Source organism: Scheffersomyces coipomensis, assembly GCF_036884675.1.
Source record: "Scheffersomyces coipomensis strain NRRL Y-17651 chromosome Unknown DFJ63scaffold_3, whole genome shotgun sequence".
Lineage (NCBI taxonomy): Eukaryota > Fungi > Ascomycota > Pichiomycetes > Serinales > Debaryomycetaceae > Scheffersomyces > Scheffersomyces coipomensis.
The window spans coordinates 1,788,390-1,809,625 of record NW_027042894.1 but is presented as its reverse complement, the minus strand read 5'-3'; the positions used below and the strand labels follow the sequence as shown (position 1 = coordinate 1,809,625).

The window sequence follows — 21,236 nt, the reverse complement described above, 5'->3', positions numbered from 1 at the left end:
TATTTTTGTAAACATCAACCCTCATCTGTATATACTTTATTTTTTTACGCGAGGGAGTGTGAGGTCTACATTGCTAAGCAAATATCATAATACTATTTAATGCAAAACTTTGTATTAATTAACTCTATACCTATAATACTACCTAATGATAAACCAAATTTATATATATAACGAGAAACAAGGTAAACCTTTCATCTCTAAATGCTTAAATTATTAATATTTAATTCAACCAGATCCCTTAATGCATCAACTACATCTAAAATAGCAGTAGCAGCAGGAGAATCAGCATAACTATCAAAGAAACTTTCTCCCATATCACAAGATCTTCCAATTCTAGGATCTAATGGTACAGCTCCTAAAAATGGAATATTCAAATCTTCACATAATTTCTTACCACCACCAGTTGTAGCTCTGAATATTTGTGATTCTCCTTTACAATTAGGACAAACAAATCCTGACATATTTTCAACTAATCCTAATATCTTTATTCCTGCTTTACGACAAAAATCAATTTCTTTTCGTACATCCAAAAGTGCAACTTCTTGTGGAGTAGTAACAATTAAGGCACCATCTATCCCAACTTCTTTCATATATGACGTTACTGAAAGATGTTCATCAGATGTACCAGGGGGAGTATCAACCACTAAATAATCAAGATGATCTCCCCAATTCACATCTTTTAAAAATTGTTTAATTAATCCATTCTTTTTAGCTCCTCTCCAAATAATAGCCGAATCAGGATCAGGTAACATAAATGATATACTCATTAATCCAAGATTATCCGCCACATAGACAGGTGATAATCCTGAATTCGATTGATGAACAGATTCCCCTTCTGCTCCTAACATTCGGGGTAATGATGGTCCACAAATATCTAAATCCATAGCTCCAACTTCTATATCTTCATCAGCAGCCAAGGCCCATGATAACATCGAGGTGAAAGTAGATTTCCCTACTCCCCCTTTACCAGACAACACCAAGATCTTATGATCGATCTGTGAAAGTCGTTTATTAATTAATGGTAAATCAGGATCCGGTCCCTTGGGTATTTGTGATGCACATATTTCTTGATTAGCACATCCATTACAAGCATCTTCTTTCCCAGCTTGTTCAGATTCAGGTCCTGGACAATGCTCAGGCTCGGGTGCTTGTAACTGTGTCTTCGATATATCTTTAACAGGCGCCATCTCCTATATGTTGATAGTATCTAATATCGTATTATTATAATTTAAATATCGGGCTTTGTTATATCTGACTAATATTTGATTTCTTTTTGTAAAAATTTCTTAACAAAATTTTATGTACAGGACAAAATTTAAAGTCACGTGTGTAGTATAATACAAAATTTTATATTAAATATTTAACTTGCTCTATATACATATCAGTTGTAAACGAATATCAAAGTATTTACGTTCTGTAGAGCCTAAGAATAAGGCTTTAACTTTTCGTTCGGGGTCTTCAATGTTAGAAGCATTAATTATAGCGAGATCACCTATTTTTTTCGATATTATCTTTAGCGCACATTTGGTTTGGAAACTTGAACTTTCTTTAACCACTGGAATATTAGCAAGAAGGAATTTCAAACTAGTTATATCGTTTGGATTATTTATGATATTGAAATAATTTTGATAAATACCTGCCCCTTTATTCCAATCTGATATAATTAATCCTGATTGTGGAAATTGAGTTAATACTTGTAAGAATCTTGATTTTAATTCATCACTATTAGCAATAACAGTAGCAGGACCTAATTGTTTAATGATGGTATCATGAGCATTATCCCATAATTTAGCAGTAATATAAGCTTCACATTCTTCCCAATATTTCTTCTCACTATGGTTCTTTATTCCGATAGCTTCATAGATTAAAGTATGAGGAATTTTTAAAGTTCCAACCAAATATGGTTCTTCATCATAGTTTGATCCTTTGATAGATCCAGTATTAGAGATAATCACATTTCTAATAGCATCTTTTGCTCTTACATCATTGGATAAATGAGCAAGAACATATAATGAATCTTTCCATAATCCTTGTTCTTGTAAATAATTACCAAGATCGTAAGTTAATTCATCAAAATCAGAACTTGAATCATCAGTGGAAAGTATATCATAAAATAACCATTTTAATAACTTACTTAAAGATGAATTTCTAATGGTTTCAAGTGCCTTATCTTTGCCTTCAGTTTGTTGTTGATAAAATAACTGTAAAATATCAATAACTTCAGTCAGTTCACCAAATTTGGATCCAGAAAGATTACTATCATAAACTTCCTTAATGACTTCCTCAAGTTTCAAACTGGAATCACCATAGAATAATTTGATAGCTAAGGCAATATTCCAAGGTAATTCTTCCACTACTTCATCGAGCAATCCCGCTATCACTTGATATATTTTAACAATAGAAGATGGAATTAACTCTAAACTATCACTTTCAATCCAACTTTCAATCTGACTAGCAGCGATATTTTGAATATTTTCATCATTGGAATCAACCAAAGTCAATATCACTGATAAATGAGGATTATCAGAATTTAAAGCAGTTTGAATAGCAGATTTGATTTCTCCTGCACAGATATAAGTGAATGCTAATTCTAATGGATCATTTTGATTTTGTTCTATCAACAATTTAATGGCTTTAGAGTTGAATGACTTTAACCAATTTCCAAATACTTTCTTCTTTGATAATTCAGAAGCATGTGCTAATAACTCTGAATCATCTTTTGAAACTTGTTTCTCGTATTCACCAGTTTGTTCGTCAAAAAGAGCTGAAGCAAGTGAAATTAATTGCGATTCACTAGGAGATGACCTATCAATATTTGAAAATTCCGAAATCTTAATAGGACTTGACTTTTTAATTATTGGGAAAGTATTTGATCTCGTTGATACGGATGATTTTGCTAACAATATAGATACGATTGAACTTACTGATAAATTTAACTTTGTATCAATGCTTTTAACTTTAGCTGAAAAATTATTTGGAGTTGAAACTTGATCTTTACCAATTAAAGATTTATTGAAATCAGAAAACAAAAAGTCATCCACGGCATTGATTGAAATTTTACCACCTTTACCACCAACATTTTCAGTAGCCGCTGCAAATGGAGTCAAAGATGAATTTAAATCATTAGCCAATTCTAATTGAACTAACCAATCATCTGATACTGGTAAATTAGGTTTAGTTTGAATACTATCAAAAATAGCATCATTAGTGATTTCGGGTTCATAAACTTTTTCGTTAACGATCTCATTAAAATTAACATCACGAGGAAGGAAACTAACGAGTTGTTTTAAATAATCCAATTTATTTTCATTTTCATCAAACAGAATATCATCAAGAATACTTTCTTGTTCTTCTAATGGCAGTGCGTTTTCATAATTATCCTGTATGGTGATATCATTAACAATCTTACTTAAAGCAATAGCATCGCTATTATTGAATTGATCAATTTGACTTTCAATTTCTTGGGCAACTAATCCTCTTTTTATATTTAATGGATTATTATTGTTATTAGTATTTAAATTCCAACCTCCTGGTAAATCTTTGGTTTCGTTCTCAATCTTTTGCTTTTTGATTTCTTTAAGATATGATTCATTTGAATATAATTTAGAATATTCAATATCATGTTGATCCTCCTGAATATCTTGCTTTCGTTTCATTTCAAGTAAAGCTTCTGAATCATCTACTAACCCCCATATACTGAAATGTTTAACTTTAAAAATCCAAACATGAGTTATTGGATCGTAAGTGACATATTCCATTCCTTTTCTTTGTTGTAAGTATCTGATGAAATCAGCAGCTGATTCACTTTCGGTAGGAGATACTCCTTCCAATGTTATGGTTGCTGGTATATTTAATCCAAACCCAAGAGCAGGTTTATTGGCTTCATCATTGTGGTAGGCAATCACATGTTTATGTCTGATCAGTACTGTATTTTCAAATAATTCTTCCTCAAAGGAAATATTTTTGGATTTGGCATTGGTAGCAATTTGAGATAAATCAACAGGATAATTATAAGCAACTTGACCATACCCAACTCTACCAATAATAAAGTTTTCAATTCCAGCAAGTTGTGCTAATGACATTGAGGATAATTCCTGTATGGTTGGAGTACTCCAATAGCCATTTATTTCTTCATTAATGATATTATTTGCTTTTGGCTCCGGCAGTTTAACACTTTCTCCCAAAATTGGTTTTGATTTACTACTTTCACCATCTTCTTTGGAAGAGATATTATAAGGAAATCTATTAAATGTCTTTTGAGATGAATCAATTTCCTCATCTGATTCATCGTCACTTGAATAATACTTCTCTGATAATAATTTATCAGACAGAACCACATTTGGAATGACCTTTCTCTTTTTGGAGGATATGACTTTATTAGCATCGATTAAATAAAATTTCATAGGTTTGGATTTTATAATTAATCGTTTCATACTTCCTGCGTGTCTGGTATTAGAAGATCTAGCGAATACAGGTTTAGATACTCTACTTTGCTGAGTTGCAGCACTTGTAGCAGTATTAGTGATGGAATTTATGCTCTTTTTTGGATCAGAATCAGAAAATATACCTCTGAAGGATTGTCCAATGGATGCTAATGATGAGGTTGGATTACGAAAGATTCTAAACGTTCTTCCAAGTTTGGTTAATATAGATGGTGATGAATTTGAAGAATTTGATGCAAGGGTACTTTCTGGTTTCTTTTCTAAATATGAGAAACGTCTCTTTATTTGAGAATCTTTCTTATCTGATTCAAGAAATATATTACTGGTGATAGACTCTGGCATGGAATTCAAAGTGTTTTGAATATTAGTGATGACATTATTATAATTATATGGATTTATGGTATTAACAGAAGGTAATTGACTCTGTTGGGTTTGATTTATTTGATTGGAATTTGAAAAGAGTCCACCTGAACTTTGACCTGAACTTCCAAACAATCCCCCTGACGGTTGACTTGATCCAAACAATCCTCCTGATGGAGCTGGGTTTGTCGATGCTCCAAATAATGATGAAGAACCTGCTGGTTTAGTTCCAAATAAACCTGACGATGGTTGTTGTTGTTGTTGTTGTTGTTGTTGTTGACCTGGTTGGGTTGAATTTCCAAATAAACCTCCAGATGGTTGTTGTTGTTGTTGAGATGAGGTGTTACCGAATAATCCACCAGTGGTGTTTTGCTGTGGTTGATTTGGTGTAATAGAGGAACCAAATAATCCTGATGATGCTGAAGGTTTACCAAATAATCCTCCTCCAGTATTGGTATTTAATGTAGATGATTGTTGAGGTTGAGAATTACCAAATAATCCACCTCCAGCTGTAGGACCAGCATTATTTGAATTTCCAAACAAACTCCCACCTAAGGTAGAACCATTAGGAGCATTAGTTGTACCTCCAATTGGTTTGCCAAATAATCCACCACTGGCAGTTGTTGCTGATGCATTGTTATTATTATTATTAGTAGCTGAGTTGCCAAAGAGAGAATTTGAAGTACCACCAAATCCACTCGATGCACCCCAACTGTTATTCGTCGCACCTGCTGTGGGTTGATTAGATGATCCAAACATATCGATCAATCTCTATGACAAGTCTATACCTTTTCTAAATGGAATTGACGACGATGATTATTATGGTTGATCTCTTAATTACTGTCTCTGTTGATGTTGTTAAAAAAACTCGCACACAACAAAAACCAGTTGAAAAAAAAAAGACAGTTAGTGCTCAAAACTACGCGGGATCATGGCCAAAATTACCAACCATGTCTAATTATATATATATATGGATGCTAGTTTACAATTAATTAAATTCAATTTTATACACAAGGTTTTATACATCAGTGATATCAAGTTTGATAATTGAATCAGCACTATACCAGAACTTATCAAACTTTCTAAGATTACTCTTGGAATTATATACTTTATTCGGAATACCGATATCAATAAGATAATGCGAAATATCATCATTTTCAACATCCAATTGACCATTTTTATAAGCTAATAATAATCCTGTAACAGGTATACCGAATGAAATACACCAATGACATGTGATACTCCATGCTTCGTTGGTGAGAGTACCTGATCCACCATCTATACCGGAGGGGATTTCTAAGGACATTATTCTTGATTGTTGGTATGATTCATGACACCATTTTATAAGATGATTAAGATTGTTGGTATCATTTTCAGCATAGAATAAATCTTCTAAATGATCATCATAACCTTGTAATGCATCGATGATTAATTCAACAGGAGTATCTAATTGATTATTTATAATATCCAAAAGATCAGTGAAATCACTAGTAATGATTTTTCCACCGGTATGTTCGAAAAGATTCCATTGTAATAAAAGTTCTTTGGTTGAATCTTCTTCAGGTTGATCTTCATCTGTTATTTCATCATTAATAACATAGGCTAATACTCTAACTCCATGATTAGTTAAATGACGACCGGTTGCAAAGGCACGACTTCCAACTCTTGATGATCCAATTAATAAAAGGACTAAAGGAGGTAAATTATGATTCTTTTTATTACTTAAACGAGTTGAACCACCTAAGATGGTATTAGTTATTAATTGAGATAAGTTTGAGGCGGCAATTTCTGAAGTTATAGATGGAGTAATACCATAAGAGATTGAACTTAATCTTTCAACTTCTAATAATTGAACTGGAGAAGCAAGATTAATTGGATTTAAAGATAATGAATCGACAAGTTTAAGATTAGTATGGGATACTGTATTATCTTTAGCAGGATTAGGAGATTTTGATCTTTCAAATTTAGATTGTCTTCTTGAACTAGTATTACCAATATTATCCCAATTATCCTTTTTATTTGAATCAAGAACCATTTCATCAATTTCATATTTATCCTTCTTTGATTTCGAAGCAGCTGATTTCAAAACATTTTCAAGTTTATTATGACCTACTAATCTATCATGAGGGTTTATAGTATCTTTCTTTTTAAAATCAGCAAATACGGTTGATTTATCAAACATTTTATTACTGGCCGCAAAATCAAATTCAGTTAAGGATTTGACATTACCATCACCTTCACCATTCCAATCAGGATCATTTTCTTGATTGTGGTATGAACCTTTTTGAGATTTTAATTTTGGAGTATTTGATCTATTGATAGTTGATTTTGGAGTTTGATCAGAATCACTATCTTTTGATGAGAATATAATAGCATCATCCAATGGATTGATGTTGTTCGATTGTCTTGATTTCTTATTACCATTGTTCTTTTTAGTCGATCTATACAATTCAGGAGGTAATTGGATCACTTTCAAATCAGATATTTGATTACTTAAGATATCAATATTTGGTATCGATTGTTGTTGATGATCAAGAACATTACCAAGAGTGATACCATTTTTATCAACATGAGTGATGACACCAGTTGGTTTGCTACCATCTTTCAATGTTAGATTGACCTTATAGTTGAGATAGTCTGTCATTGTGGTGATATAATGAAAGGATATATAATGAACAGGGATCAATTGTAGTCGTCTCCAGAGTTTAAGCAGAAATTTTTTGATACTCAATTTTTCGTTGGTGGCAGGTTTGGTAACTGGAAATGAGTGCAAAAATTTGTTACAGTGGATGACCTTACATGGGTTAAAAGGGAAAGGTCTGATGCGTTGTAGAGTATAGTTAGGTGTAATCTGTATCTACAATTATCACTATTAAGTTACCATTCAATTTAGTATAGTTATGGATAAAATTGACGTATATACCATAGATAGATAGATAAGTGTACAATGTATGGTACAGATCAACTATAAATATCACACTTCCTCTATTGCTTTCCCTTATTTGGTTATCATTACATCACTTACCACTCAGCCTACATATTCTACTCAACTACATACCTTATAACCTTCATTCATATGCCATTAATAACCCGGTATAATCATAACCATACTTAACGATTTGAACCATTTCACACGACTAAATCAACAGTGAAAAAAAAAGGAGGAAACAACAGAAATAAAATAAATATTTTGAGGACAAATCAATATTTGTTAGCACTCTGTCAACAATAGTTAATCTCTCTTCAACTATTTGATGATATAAACTATTGGATCTCATATAGGTTTGATTCATCCATTGTTCAGCTCCACTCCACTGCTCTTGTTCATTCTAATTGGATTCATCAGTACTCACTTACCTACCCATTCATATATATACTTCTTCTTTTTTTTAAGTTTTGCTACATTTAGCTTGTGATTTGAACACTTTCAACAACTCAAGTTATCCATTTACCACCAATTGTTCAATTCCTTTTACTTATATCGGCTAAAGTTATAGACTCATACCTGGGATTAATCATCATATCTTCATTTTTCAATATCATAATAATTATTACCCACCATGTCCATAGATCAAGAACCAACAACTACTAAATCATCATCTTCTACTTCGATCAAGAAGAAAGTAGAAGTTAGAGAAATCTTCTTCTATATCCCCAACTTGATTGGATACTTCAGAATCATAACTGCCATTCTTTCCTTCCTATTCATGAATAATCATCCTGTATTAACGTTATTCTTTTACGGTATATCCGGATTCCTCGATGCCTTTGATGGATATGCTGCTCGTAAATATAATCAAGGTACAAGATTCGGTGCTGTGTTGGATATGGTTACTGATAGATGTGCCACTTCTTCATTGATTGTTTATTTAGCTACCATATATCCTAATTATACTATATTATGGCAATTATTAGTATCATTGGATTTGGCTTCTCATTATATGCATATGTATGCTATGCAAAGTAGTGGTTCAACATCTCATAAAAATGTCGATTCAAAACAATCTTATGTATTATCATTATATTATACTAATCGTACTGTTCTTTTCGTGGTTTGTTTATTAAATGAATTATTTTATGTCGCTATTTATTTACATTATTATAATTATTTTTGGTTAGGGACGTTATTAGCATGGTTATCCGCTCCAGTATGGTTATTTAAACAATTTGCTAATGTAATTCAATTGAATGGAGCTTCTCTTATCTTAGCAAGAATGGATGCTGACGATAAATCAAAATAGATTTAATTTTGAATCTGAAATTTCTTTGAAGGGCCTCACAAAACATTTTTATTTTATTTAACTTATTTATTACCATCTAATCATCTTTCATAGTTATCATTTCAATCAATGCCCTCCTTACTTCCCTTGCTATAATATCTATCAGCGTTATGAATAAAAATTGGAAGAATCTCTTCCCCCATCCTCCCTCCTATGTATATCTTTTATAATAGTTTATTTTGTACTTTCCTAAATATAATATAATCACCGCTTTTTCATCATTTCAAGCATATCCATAATTATGCTCTTCAAGAAATCTAACCTTTAACTTATCAATTGAATCTTGAGCATGTTCAATTAATAATTGATCTTGTTTAAATTGAGCAATCTCTAATTCAAATTTAAAACATGATTGTAATTCAATCAAATGACAACAATCTTTAAATCCTAAGATACTTAAATTCAAATATTGTAAAACCTTATGAAACAACTTTTCATTATTCTCCTCATCCTCTTCTGCTTGATCCTTTCTATCTTGATAGAATTTAAAATGAATCTTAGCTAATTCAAAATAACATTGGGATATGACTAATTTATCCCCAATCGAAATCACCATCGGCATGACTTGATTCATTAATTCATATGAATCTTGATAATGACCAAGATTATTCAAGGTTGAAATAAATAAAGCAAATCCTTCCACAACAATCGTAGTAAATCCAATCTTCTTCCCTAATTGGATCTGTTGAATCAACAATATTAAACTTTTGGAATAATTCTCACTTTGATTGAATAACTTACATTTCATAAGATTCAACTTAATACTAAGATAAACATTTTGGTTAATTAAATTCCCATCCAATTTATCACAAATTAATTTCATAGCTTTAGCATAGTTCTTTAAACTGATTTGAGTTTCAATATTTAATAAATATAATTCATGTTTTAATTCAAGATCTTTAATCTCACTATCCATTAAAATCTCAACTAATTCATTACTGATCCGATATTTCCCCTTAAATAAATTCAATTGAATTAATAATATCATCCATCGAATATAAACAGTCTTATATAATGAATAATCTTCTTGTTGATTGATTTCCAGTTTTAATTTAGTTAAATTCTTAAATCCAATCTCTGTTTCTCCTCGATAAAACTTTAAAAAATTAAGTCGAATCAAAATAGGAATCTTGGCTCGAACATCATCAGTTGAATCAATCGATATCTCAGTATAAACATTACTTAATTGACTATTACCAATCCTACTCCATACCATAGCCATGGTTTCACTTGATTTGGTGAATGTAGAAATCTGATCATTAATAGCAATATAAGTCGATTTGATAATACTTTCCAAATATTGATTCATTAATCCTCCATTATTCATGATTTGTAAAGTTTCAAAATTATAACTCATAGAATATAATGATAATGAAACCAGTTTTGATTTTTCAATTAAGAAATTCAATAATTGAGTTTCATCATTATTATTAAAAAACGTTTGTTTATTCCATAATTGAGGTTTGTTCTTCATGAAATTAAATAACCATGATAATATATAGGTTAAAGCAGAATTATCTTTATGTTCTCTAGCCACTGACATCGCTTCCTCTATAGAATCTATTGCTTGTTCATCTTCACCAAAGAATTCATGTAATGATGCTTTTGAAATTAACGCAAAATGATAAAAATATTTCGAATTTGATGATACCATATAATCAAAATATTGATGTAATGATTTAAACGCTTCATTATAATCACATTGATGCAAATTCTCTAAATATCGAATATAATAATATGATGGTAAATTGTTAAAGTTGGCATTTTGAATCAGGGAAGTATTGGAATTAGGGGAAGTCATTAGGGTCATTATATCTTTAAGAATCATAGGAGTTGGAGTACCATTAGTTTCCAATAATTGAATTTGTTTATCTAACAAAATTTGTAAATCATGTTTTGGCACAGCAAGATATTTCGTATTTTGTTGGATGATTGATTCTGAGGTGGTGGGTATAACAGTATCCATCATATCTGCTAATTGATTATTTAATGCTTTATAAAACAATTCATCATTATCATCTATCACATCATTTTCTTGTTTTCTTTGCATTAAGGGGACATTGGATTCTATAATTCCTCCATTATCAATATAAAATTGTCGTGATGGCTCTCTATACCCAACTAATGCTTCATATAATAAGAATATCTCATCAAACTTAAGAACATTAAATGCACTAGTGATTTTATAAATGAAAGATCCTAATAAGGATCGTGATGATATCTTCTTATAGGGTGATTCCTTGATTGTATAGATGGTCTCAACTGGAACTAATATCTCATAAAAGTTTAAAAGATTATTATCCATTTCTTTAACTGATGTTATATCCCATAATGACTTCAATATAATCATTTGTATTTGTAATATATCACTATCAATATTTTCATCATTAGGACCACTATTTTCAAGAATAATATCCTTTATCGAATCAATCAAGTCTTGTAACGACGGTATGATAATCTTTTCATCTCCTTCTTTATATGATCTATTATCAATTAACTTGATCAACACTGTTAATACTGATTTTATTCTCTGGGGAGGAATCTTGTTCTTACAGTATAATTGGATCAAAAACAATAATGAAATCTTATGAGGTGATAAATCTTCTGTTAGTAGAAGTTGGACATTGCTTCCCGTCAACGACATCTCAGTGAGTTGATCTGATCCCTGATCTTAAACTATGATGATCGATTGTTGATCGATTGATGATGGTTGTGATCACTTAGTTACTTCAAATCAAGTTGGTTGTAAAAATCAAATTTACAGAAATTAAATTTTGTTTACATTTTGTTCCATACACGCGATAGTTTTAAAAATCATTTACCAAGCTGATAATGGCTGCAAGTTTATATAGTTATGATCATATGAAGTGTTTTATACTACGAATTTAGCTTAAAATGATGTATATGGATTGGTTTGAATCATCGTTTAGAAATATATGATAATAATGAACTTTTAACATAAAAAATTATTTACATTCGAATTCACCTAATCTAACTCTTCTGTGTAACTGATTGTAAATAGCTCCAGTTTTACAAGATGCTTGGTGTTGAGGCAAGAATGGGACTTCGAATAAATTTATTTGAAACTTCAAAGAGATGAATTGAAGACTTTCGATTGAAGTCTGTGTAATTTCATCAGACCAAGCAGGATCACACAGGAAATAAATCATTTCAGTTATACATGAACTATTAACATTTTCAAAATATTTTGGACATTGTTGGATTGCAACACCACATAGATGTATTTCCTTACTTGACAACAAATATGTAAACATTTTATGAACTTCTATGGGTAACTCAAACCCAATCAAAACAAGCTTATCAAGCCCAACAAAAGGACAATAATATCCAGTTTGAAAATCTCTTAATTTCAAATATTTAAATGATGAGTTATTATTGACTAGAAATCCAGACCAATTCTGAATCAGAGCAACGTCATAACATTCATAGCTGTGATCTATTAGCTTTTGAAATTCTAGGTATATATAATCTGTACTAGCTAATCTAACTTTCTGACCTAGATGTAGTTCTTCAAGATCTTTTCCTAACCAAGAAATTGTAATTGGAATATGATGGTTCACATTTCTGTGGTAGTCTCTCTTCCATAGTTGTTGGGATGTGAAAGCTGCATTGGGAATAAAATCAGTGTCAAATCTGAATCCAATACAATTCAAAAGTCTAAGAAAGTCTGCTGGTGGCATTCTGAATGTATCAGGACCTTGATGAGATACAATTTTAAATATGTACACTTTGAACTTAAATCCCATTGGAACAAGTTCTATTGCTTTAAATAATAAATCTCTCATTGACATTCCATCATCTTCAAGTCCAAGTTTGAATTGCAAAGTGATAGTTAAAGGAAAGCTTTTATTATCAAAATTCTTTGCATTATCAAAGAATAACTTCAGTGAGTCTTCATAATCCACTTTTCTATCGTTATGATGCAAAACTTGACCTTTTATTGGGATATCAGGAATAAGTAAATTATCAAAATTATCACTCTTGGTAGTATCCACAAGAAGGACCAAATCAGTGATAAACTTAAATGTATCTGGTAATGTTGTTTGATTAAAGATGAAGAGTTCGTCAAATGAAAATTCATTTCCTTCATATGTTTTAGCAAATCTTGGTACCCTGATCATTGTAATAATGATAAATACTGCTGGTTTGTTATCTTCAAGAGAAAGATTAAACATTTTCATTTATTTAAATTATAGCAGAACATTTTGCAACCAAGGCCTTTGAAAAAAATTATGCTCTGCCAATTTTCTTACAAAAATTTGAAACGCGCTAAATTATTTCTGTTTACTTTGTTTTGGTGATGTTAATAATACTTGACTTCTATAGAGTAACATGATATAACAAGAGAAGAAGATCTTGGAACATGGCTGTTGGTACTGAAGCGTTACATGATGGTATTGATCTGACAAATTTAGCTTCCACCACTGAATTCTTTCCAGATATTTCTCAATTTGAAGATGAGATAGAAGAAGAGCAAGATAACATAATAACAATTCCAGATTCTATCCTTAGACAGCTTGGGTTATTTCAAAGTAAACTAGAAGCTATTGAATCATCATCATTTGGTAGACGTAAGACGGGTACATCTTCATTATTTTCATTTCGGGCATCTTTAATATTTGCATTAGCCAATGAATGTTTTGGTTATAATGGTTGGTCCAGTCGTGTTATTGAATGTGGTATGACATTCAGTGATTTTGATGAGACTAATGGCAAATTCTCAGCTTCATATTCAGCCTTAGTGCGGGTCACTTTGGGTGATGGTACCTATGTTGATGAATACGGCTATGGAGATGGGAAGAATTTACCTTATAAATATATGTGCTATAGTGTAGCTACAAAACAAGCTATTACGGATGCAAAGAAGAATGCTATTATACGATTACGTGAGGTGTTAATTGAATATGAAATGGCTAAATTAGATGCTCAATTAAAGTCAGATTTTGTCAAAAACAGATATTGAGTATTATTATTGTATATACATTATTTAAATTGCTACTTAAATGTCTAGAAATCTAATATATTTTTCTTAGGGAATGGTTTAATCGTTGGACAAGGGATTTCAGGTATTAAGTAGACTTCACCATTGTCGTCTATTCTTTCTCTATCTCTTTCACTCATATCATGTATTTCTTCGATATTCTCATTGATGAATTCTAATAAATCAATCCAATTATTTTGAATTAGATACGCCTTTTCTTTCATATGTCTTCTAATCAAACCTTCAATTAATCTAGTGGCATCAGCTTCAGTTTGCTCTAATCTTTCAAGCAAACGACCAACAGATCTAATAAGATATTCTTCTTCATAAATCGTACCTTTTCTACCCTTTGCTTTTTTCCTTTCTTCACGTTTTCTATTCTTGGCTGTTCTTCTAGAAGCTCCAGTCTTTGCGGTACCAGAAGTCTTACCAGTATATCTTGTGAAAAATGATGGAGTGGTTGAAGTTTCAGATGCTGCTACGGAAACATTATCTGGAGTATCTAAATCATCAGCTGCTCCGTAGAAGGAATATGGATCTTCGGCTTTCTTGGTTCTTAATTCCCTCAATCTTCTTAATTGTGAATTTATTTGAGATTTACAATCAGCAAGTAGTTCAGCGATAGTACCAAACCCTTCATTCAATTGGTTATCAACTAAGGTATCCAATAAATCGGTTCTCTTTTCTTTGGTGGCTAATAAAATAGCTTGATCATAGAAATAATTCTTAGAATATAAAGTGACAGCATCTTCGATCTTACCTAAGAAATAGAATGAAATCTCAGCAGCTTCAGCATATTTGTGTTCTTCAGTCAATAATGAAATAAGTCTTTCAGCAATGTCTTCAGCTTGAGATGAAAATTCTTCCTTTTGGACCAAAGCAAGACATTCTTTCCATCTCTTACACAGAACGTAGTTTTCCACAGCATTGGAGAAATCACCCAAGTATTCATAAGCAAGAGCAGATTCAGCATATTCTTGTTTTTCATGTAAATCATCGGCATAAAGTCTTAAAATGGTGTTAGATCTACTATCGTTGTACTTGTAAATATTTAAGGCTTTCTTAAACAAATCATGTTGAACAACGTATGCATCAAACTCTTCATCGGTGTCGGTTCCAATTTCATGTAACCAATCTAACGCTTTCTCATAATTCTTCAAGAAATCATCAATCAAGAACTTTCTACGCAACTCAGTTTGACCATATAAGTTTTGTAAGAATGGTAAGTATTCCTTTGGATCTTTTTGGGATTGTTGAGCAATAGCTAAAGTCAACTTGACATCATATAAACCTAATGCAGTATTATATAACTTGTTAACATCTTGTAAGAAGCATAAATGTGTAACTGACAGTTCAATTTGTTCAACATTTTTAAATTCACCAATCAATTTTAAGGAATCTACCAAATTTGGAGGTTTCTCACAGGCGTATGCAGTAATGATGGTTTGTAAGTAATTTTCGAAATACTCCTTCTTCAATAAGACTGATAAAATAGCTTCACAGATCTTGTTGACTTTTGAATTCTTGGAATCAAATTTCTCTTCTTTGTTCTTGATGATTCTTTTTAATTCTTGAGTTGGTTGAGGAGAAGGTGATGCAATTTGTAAATTAGCTATATTCAAGTCTTTTTCATCTTCCTCTATTTCATGAATTGTATCTCTATACTTAGTTTTGGTGGTATCTTCTTCATGTAAACAGGAAACAAATAAATCTAAATGTTCTACTTTCTTAATTTGATTAACAAAAAGTTCAACATTATTCAAAAACAATTCAGGATCATAATCATGAAGCAAATCCAAATCAATTCTATGAGTTCTACAAGCTAAGAATGCTTCTTTATATCTAAGTTGTTTTATGAACTTACGAACCCCAGATAAAACCATAATTCTTGGACAGATAGTTTCAAGATTACCTCTTGGAGCTTCCAATATGACTGAGTATTTTGATGGCATGGCATTGACTAACCATGAACCTCTTTCGATTTGTCGTATTCTTTCATCGATATTAGAGCTTGTTGAATCTGTTTGGAATACCGCATATTCACTATCATTGTCAAACTTCAAATGAACGAAACATAATTGTGATTGTGCGGTTGTGAAAAGTAAATGTGATTCAGTTACTTTCAATGAGGTAACAGCATTAGCAATTTGCTTATTATTAGCAAACAATTTACCATTAACCGAAATACCAAAAGCAGTAGAAACTGGTTCTTCAAATTCAGATTCTGGGCCAGTAACTAATTCAAAATCACGACATAATTGAGGAAATTGTGCAACTTCAGTAAGGTCTAATGAACCACTTACTTTTATCACTCTACCGTCAATACATTCCACAGCAACTTCATTGAAATCAGCAGTGGATTTTAAGATAACAACCTTTGGAGTGAATTGAAAAGAATCGTTGAATGATGGATTAGCTGGATCTTCAACATCAAATAAAATAAGTTTAGAATAAGTAGGTCCATCGACAATAACAGCAACAAACAAATCCTTAATGAAAGCAACCTGTTTAGCTGATTCATTTGGTTCTGTCACTATCAAATTACTTTCGATAGCACCATTGACTTTAAGGTTACCACCCTTTTTCATTGATTCAATGGAAAGATGACTGATATAAATATTATTTGTACTAGTTAAGAAAGCATATTTTTCATTCGATTGACTAACTGCTAAGTCGGTAATATTATCTTCAAGTTCAAGTTCTCTGAAACTGATTGGCGGAGGAACATTGGCTACAGCTAATGGTGTTATTTTGGCTGTCATACCATCAGTAACTAAATTCATACCGATATCTTCACCTATTTGGGTTGGTCCAGTTACAATCTTATAAGCTAAATCAACTATTTGGATACCATCTTCAGATGTACCTATCATTAAATGTAATGGCTTTTCAGGATGGAATTTTGCAAAAATGATTTGATTAGAAGGATTTTCTAAATTTATGAATAATTCTTGTTTTAAATACCAGTGATAGTTCTTAGAAGTCCATAATTGAACACGATCATATAATTGAAATAATAATACTTCACTATCAGATGACCATTGTAAATTCTGAATGAGTTCAGCTGATGGATCTAATCTGGTATTGAATTGACCATGTCTTAACCCATTTCTTTCATAAAAGACTAAATCTAAAACTTGATCTCCATCTTCATCCATATGTCTTTGAGTGGAAGCGATTAATGAACCTTGAGGTTTCCAAGCTAAATTATGTTCCAAACCATCAACTGCTTCATTTACACTATCTAATTCACCTTCTCTAGTGAAGACTCTGATAACTCTTCTATCATACATTTCAGCAGTATCTTCAACTAAGACTGATTCTACGGTACTGATGGAGAAATATTCACAATCTCCTCTCCAACTGATTTTAACTTTTTCATTATCGAATTGGGAAATTTCACCTCTTTCAATCTCAGCAACAGTTGGATCTCTTAATGATGTATCTTCTTTAAGGTCAAGTCCAGCATACTTCAAGGCTTCCTTTTCACGCTCTAAAGCTTTGAACCCCTTACCTTTGAATTGAGTTTCTTTTTTACCCCAACCTACTGATACATGTTTAGAATCACTAATTTTGATATCATTGAAATCTAATTCTCTTTCTGAAATTGGTTCAAAGATTCTTGATAATAATAATAACTTGTGCTCTCCAGTTAATAATGCTAATGTTTCTTCATCAGGAGACCAACATGCTGCTTTAAGTCCAGAATCAATTGATCCTACTATTTCAACCATAGTTGTTGATTCATCTGGTTGATTAGAATCATATGAAGCAGTTATAATATCACCATTTGAGAACACGAAAACTAATTGAGCTACTTCCACAATATGAAGAAAACTTAACAATTGTGATTCAGGATCATTAAGTGGGAAACTAGCAAGTACTAAGATTTCTCCATTTTTCATGAATTGTTGAACTTCTATAATACCTGATTCATCTGAATATAATACATATGATATACTGTCCGAAACACTATCGAAAACAGAATCAATGAGCTGTAAGTCAGGATAAGTCCTCGACTCAGCCGAAATATGACCTCTATTAAGAACAATCAAGTTTCTCATGATATGCTTGCGTCGATATCTCTATCTTTATCTATCAATTGCTGTAATCTGTTTTAAGCTTGTACTACAAATTTTTTTTCATAATGCTCATCACGAGGACTGTACTGCATATAATATTGGTAGCGCACAAAACATGGTTTATCTCAAATAATAATAATAATACAATTTAATATTTAATAATACATATTAACCAAAACTAAACTACCAGAAACCAAAACAATATTTAAACATACACTATATTACATGAAGATTTGATTAACCTCTTTGTGAAAGTTCTTCTTCCTTTATTCTGATGTACTCCTCTACTGTATCTTTCACCACAAGATTCGGATATAGCTGGTTTTCGTATAACGGAGTTCTCGTAAGAGGATCAAATTTACCAGTTTTATTCAAATGATCAATCAAATGAGACTTTTCATATGTTATTCCACTTGGTGTTATGACTGGATCACTGAATAATGAAAAGGAAATAGGATCTAATAACGTATCTGGAGCTTCATCGGTTATAACATCATAATCAGTTTCTTCTTCACAAACCTTCTTTAACAGCAGTTTTCTTGACATAAGCTTGGGAGAGTTTGATATGGAGAAGTTGCTAATGGATGAAGATGAAGAATCTATGGATGGAACTGAAAAGATCGAACTTGCTTGATCGTTGATATTATTGTTATGGTTATTTTTGAACCCTTCGTTAACACTACTTGTTCTACTACGTATTGATGATTTTCTATACTTGACAATATTAGATTCAAAGATTCCATGATTATAATTATTCTTAAATATATCCAACAAGTTGGAATAATCATTCAACTGTGATTTGTATAACTGAACTAATTGACGTTTATATTGAGTTGAGGTTATGTCATATTCGAACTTCTTTTTCAAATCATCCAAATCTTTAGAATGGTCAGACTCGACCAATTTGAATAATTTATAGTAAAGGTTGTTTGAAGCTAGTATACCAGTGACTTCATTATACTTCTTGATTTGAGTTTTAACAGCTAGAATATCGTTATAGACATATTGCGCTATCAACTCTGGACTACCAGTAATCTTCGGAGGCGGTACTTGCTTTTGTTGTTGTTTAGCATCCAGACCTGATGTTGAAGTCAAAGTACAGAGCTTTGTGAAGAAGTCCATAACTGTGAATTATGTTAATTTGTTTTTTTTTCCAATATAATCAATAATAATAAGAGAGGGGTGCAAAGTAGCGAAAATAAAATAAAATCTACAGTAATAGAAAAATAAGGGGAATAGAGTTAGATTTTATATATGAAAAAGGTGAAATAATAAAACCTCACTGCATGTTAAGTGGGGTGGATGTAAACGCATATAGGGCAAAGGTACTATTAAAAAATTATTTTACCAAAAGTTAAGTTTTGATTAAAAGAGGATGGAGAGATGAACCAGTGATGGATTCCATTCATGTTTAAATTTACATATATGCAGGCTAAAGGAACAAAATAAAAAAATAAATTATTATTTTATATTGTTCCATTCTGCATATCATCATATCAATTTATCATATCATATCCGTTTTTGGAAGTGGAGGAAGAAAGTGGGCATGGCAAGGAGTTAGTTAGTTGAGTATGAAATACCCCCTATTAAAGTGTATGATAAGAATTTTATTTTGCTACCAAGTGCTCCTTAAGTTTTGGTTGAAAGCGTCATTTAGTTATGTATAATGTCATGTATCATTGTGTTAGCCAAAGTTTGAGCGTTGTGCTTTATTGTGCTCGAGCAAGCCTCGCCTAACAGACAATCTGTTAACTTAACTAATTTTTGCTGTTTATTTTTCAAATTGTTTGCTGATTTATCTAAATGACTTGGTTATATTAATAGGTCTGTTCGATCAAATTTGATGGTCATATATCTTAGATAGCAGTAATTACCGAACTTTTGAAAAAACTTTTTAAAACATTGAATGACATAAAACAGTAGCAAATTTTTCAAAAATATCGCTTTCCTTTTTTTAATAAATTACACTTTTTTGCGCTACAGCTAAACGTCATACGATCTGTACCAGACAAGGATCTTGACCCCCGTCATCTGTCAAATCGGATAGTCTAGTTCATCAGAAAATACCGCTCCAGAATGGCTTATACCTGTTGGATATGATGATCAGTAGTTGCTTTTTAATGGGGTCATCTATCTAAGATAAAAAAGTATAATTTTTTGATCAAGTTTTAGTGGGAGCAAAATGTGGGACATTCCAGACTTCGTCTTTTTACGGATAATTTTATATCTTCAATTACTTCATTAAAACAATAAACCAAAAATGCGAGAGGTTCATTATAATTTATTTTCAAATTTCAAATTTTATTTAACTGAGGAGGTGCCATGCCTGACTCTTATATTGTCTGATCGAGTTGTTTACTTCTACTTTGACATTACGGATTATTTGGGGTTTTACGGTTAGAGCCAGTCCTTTAATGGTGTGCACAAACGTGCACACTATCACTTCAATAAGCTTTCAGTGCATTCAATAGTATGAAGAAGTAAGTACTATTTTAAAAGAGAATACATGTAACATTTTCTTCTTTTATGAGGCTAGGGATTATTCGTATTATTATTATTATTACTATGAAAATCCCCAACATACATACCCATATATTTTTTAATAATGAGGAGTATCTTAAACTAACACACTTACACATTCAAATATTTTTCTACCTTGTCTTTGTGGTAAAACTTACAAACTAAAAGAACCAAATATAGTTAACAATTATCCAATTTGGCGATCAAGTTGTTAAATAGACGGCGCTATAAGACGTTTTCTACTTATCCTGGTGTAAATAATCTTAATCTTACCCATAATTCAAATAAAATTTCATGTTTTGTGAAACAAGATGTGAGATGAAATTTGAAAACTGTAAAACCTTTTTTTTAGAGTTTGCAGGTTATTACAATGAATTTTTTAAACTTTTTCCCTTTCAGGAACCACCTCGACTTATCTCTATATAAGTCGAAATTCGTTTTGGGTGTATTCAATCTAAAGTTTTAAATTAATCATAGTTTTAGACATTATATAGAGATGAATTTCGTCTGTATTAGTTAAAACATTAAAGCCGATCTTTACTGAAATATA

General features: G+C 31.4%; 9 protein-coding genes across 9 annotated transcripts; 2 read left to right on the top strand and 7 right to left on the bottom strand. All coding sequences in view use genetic code 12, as the record gives it.

Moving 5' to 3' along the window:
• Positions 1-197: 197 nt before the first annotated feature.
• Positions 198-1,187, bottom strand: DFJ63DRAFT_285975 (Mrp/NBP35 family ATP-binding protein; the record flags this gene model as incomplete). The annotated part of the gene is made up of 1 exon (XM_064904938.1): positions 198-1,187. The coding sequence occupies one exon, from the start codon at positions 1,185-1,187 to the stop codon at positions 198-200; it is 990 nt and encodes a 329-aa protein (XP_064762982.1).
• Positions 1,188-1,344: 157 nt separating this feature from the next.
• DFJ63DRAFT_318702 (nucleocytoplasmic transporter) lies at positions 1,345-5,074 on the bottom strand. The gene has a single exon (XM_064906976.1). It carries the CDS (start codon positions 4,782-4,784, stop codon positions 1,371-1,373), a length of 3,414 nt encoding a protein of 1,137 aa, XP_064762981.1. The 5' UTR covers positions 4,785-5,074; the 3' UTR covers positions 1,345-1,370.
• Positions 5,075-5,690: 616 nt separating this feature from the next.
• Positions 5,691-7,904, bottom strand: EDC3 (Edc3p). Its single transcript, XM_064903347.1, has one exon. It carries the CDS (start codon positions 7,444-7,446, stop codon positions 5,821-5,823), a length of 1,626 nt encoding a protein of 541 aa, XP_064762980.1. The 5' UTR covers positions 7,447-7,904; the 3' UTR covers positions 5,691-5,820.
• On the top strand, positions 7,905-9,174 carry DFJ63DRAFT_126993 (CDP-diacylglycerol--inositol 3-phosphatidyltransferase). Its single transcript, XM_064903346.1, has one exon. The coding sequence runs from the start codon at positions 8,363-8,365 to the stop codon at positions 9,041-9,043; it is 681 nt and encodes a 226-aa protein (XP_064762979.1). The 5' UTR covers positions 7,905-8,362; the 3' UTR covers positions 9,044-9,174.
• Positions 9,175-11,887, bottom strand: DFJ63DRAFT_126992 (anaphase promoting complex subunit 5). Its single transcript, XM_064903345.1, has one exon. It carries the CDS (start codon positions 11,724-11,726, stop codon positions 9,306-9,308), a length of 2,421 nt encoding a protein of 806 aa, XP_064762978.1. The 5' UTR covers positions 11,727-11,887; the 3' UTR covers positions 9,175-9,305.
• On the bottom strand, positions 11,757-13,375 carry DFJ63DRAFT_127575 (uncharacterized protein). Its single transcript, XM_064903372.1, has one exon. The coding sequence runs from the start codon at positions 13,282-13,284 to the stop codon at positions 12,049-12,051; it is 1,236 nt and encodes a 411-aa protein (XP_064762977.1). The 5' UTR covers positions 13,285-13,375; the 3' UTR covers positions 11,757-12,048.
• A 91-nt stretch (positions 13,376-13,466) lies between these two features.
• On the top strand, positions 13,467-14,066 carry RAD59 (Rad59p; the record flags this gene model as incomplete). Its single annotated transcript, XM_064908170.1, has 1 exon — positions 13,467-14,066. One exon carries the CDS (start codon positions 13,467-13,469, stop codon positions 14,064-14,066), a length of 600 nt encoding a protein of 199 aa, XP_064762976.1.
• Positions 14,067-14,088: 22 nt separating this feature from the next.
• Positions 14,089-18,276, bottom strand: DFJ63DRAFT_127314 (Elongator subunit). The gene has a single exon (XM_064903365.1). It carries the CDS (start codon positions 18,146-18,148, stop codon positions 14,111-14,113), a length of 4,038 nt encoding a protein of 1,345 aa, XP_064762975.1. The 5' UTR covers positions 18,149-18,276; the 3' UTR covers positions 14,089-14,110.
• Positions 18,277-18,403: 127 nt separating this feature from the next.
• DFJ63DRAFT_312956 (uncharacterized protein) lies at positions 18,404-19,288 on the bottom strand (the record flags this gene model as incomplete). The annotated part of the gene is made up of 1 exon (XM_064906084.1): positions 18,404-19,288. One exon carries the CDS (start codon positions 19,286-19,288, stop codon positions 18,404-18,406), a length of 885 nt encoding a protein of 294 aa, XP_064762974.1.
• Positions 19,289-21,236: the final 1,948 nt, after the last annotated feature.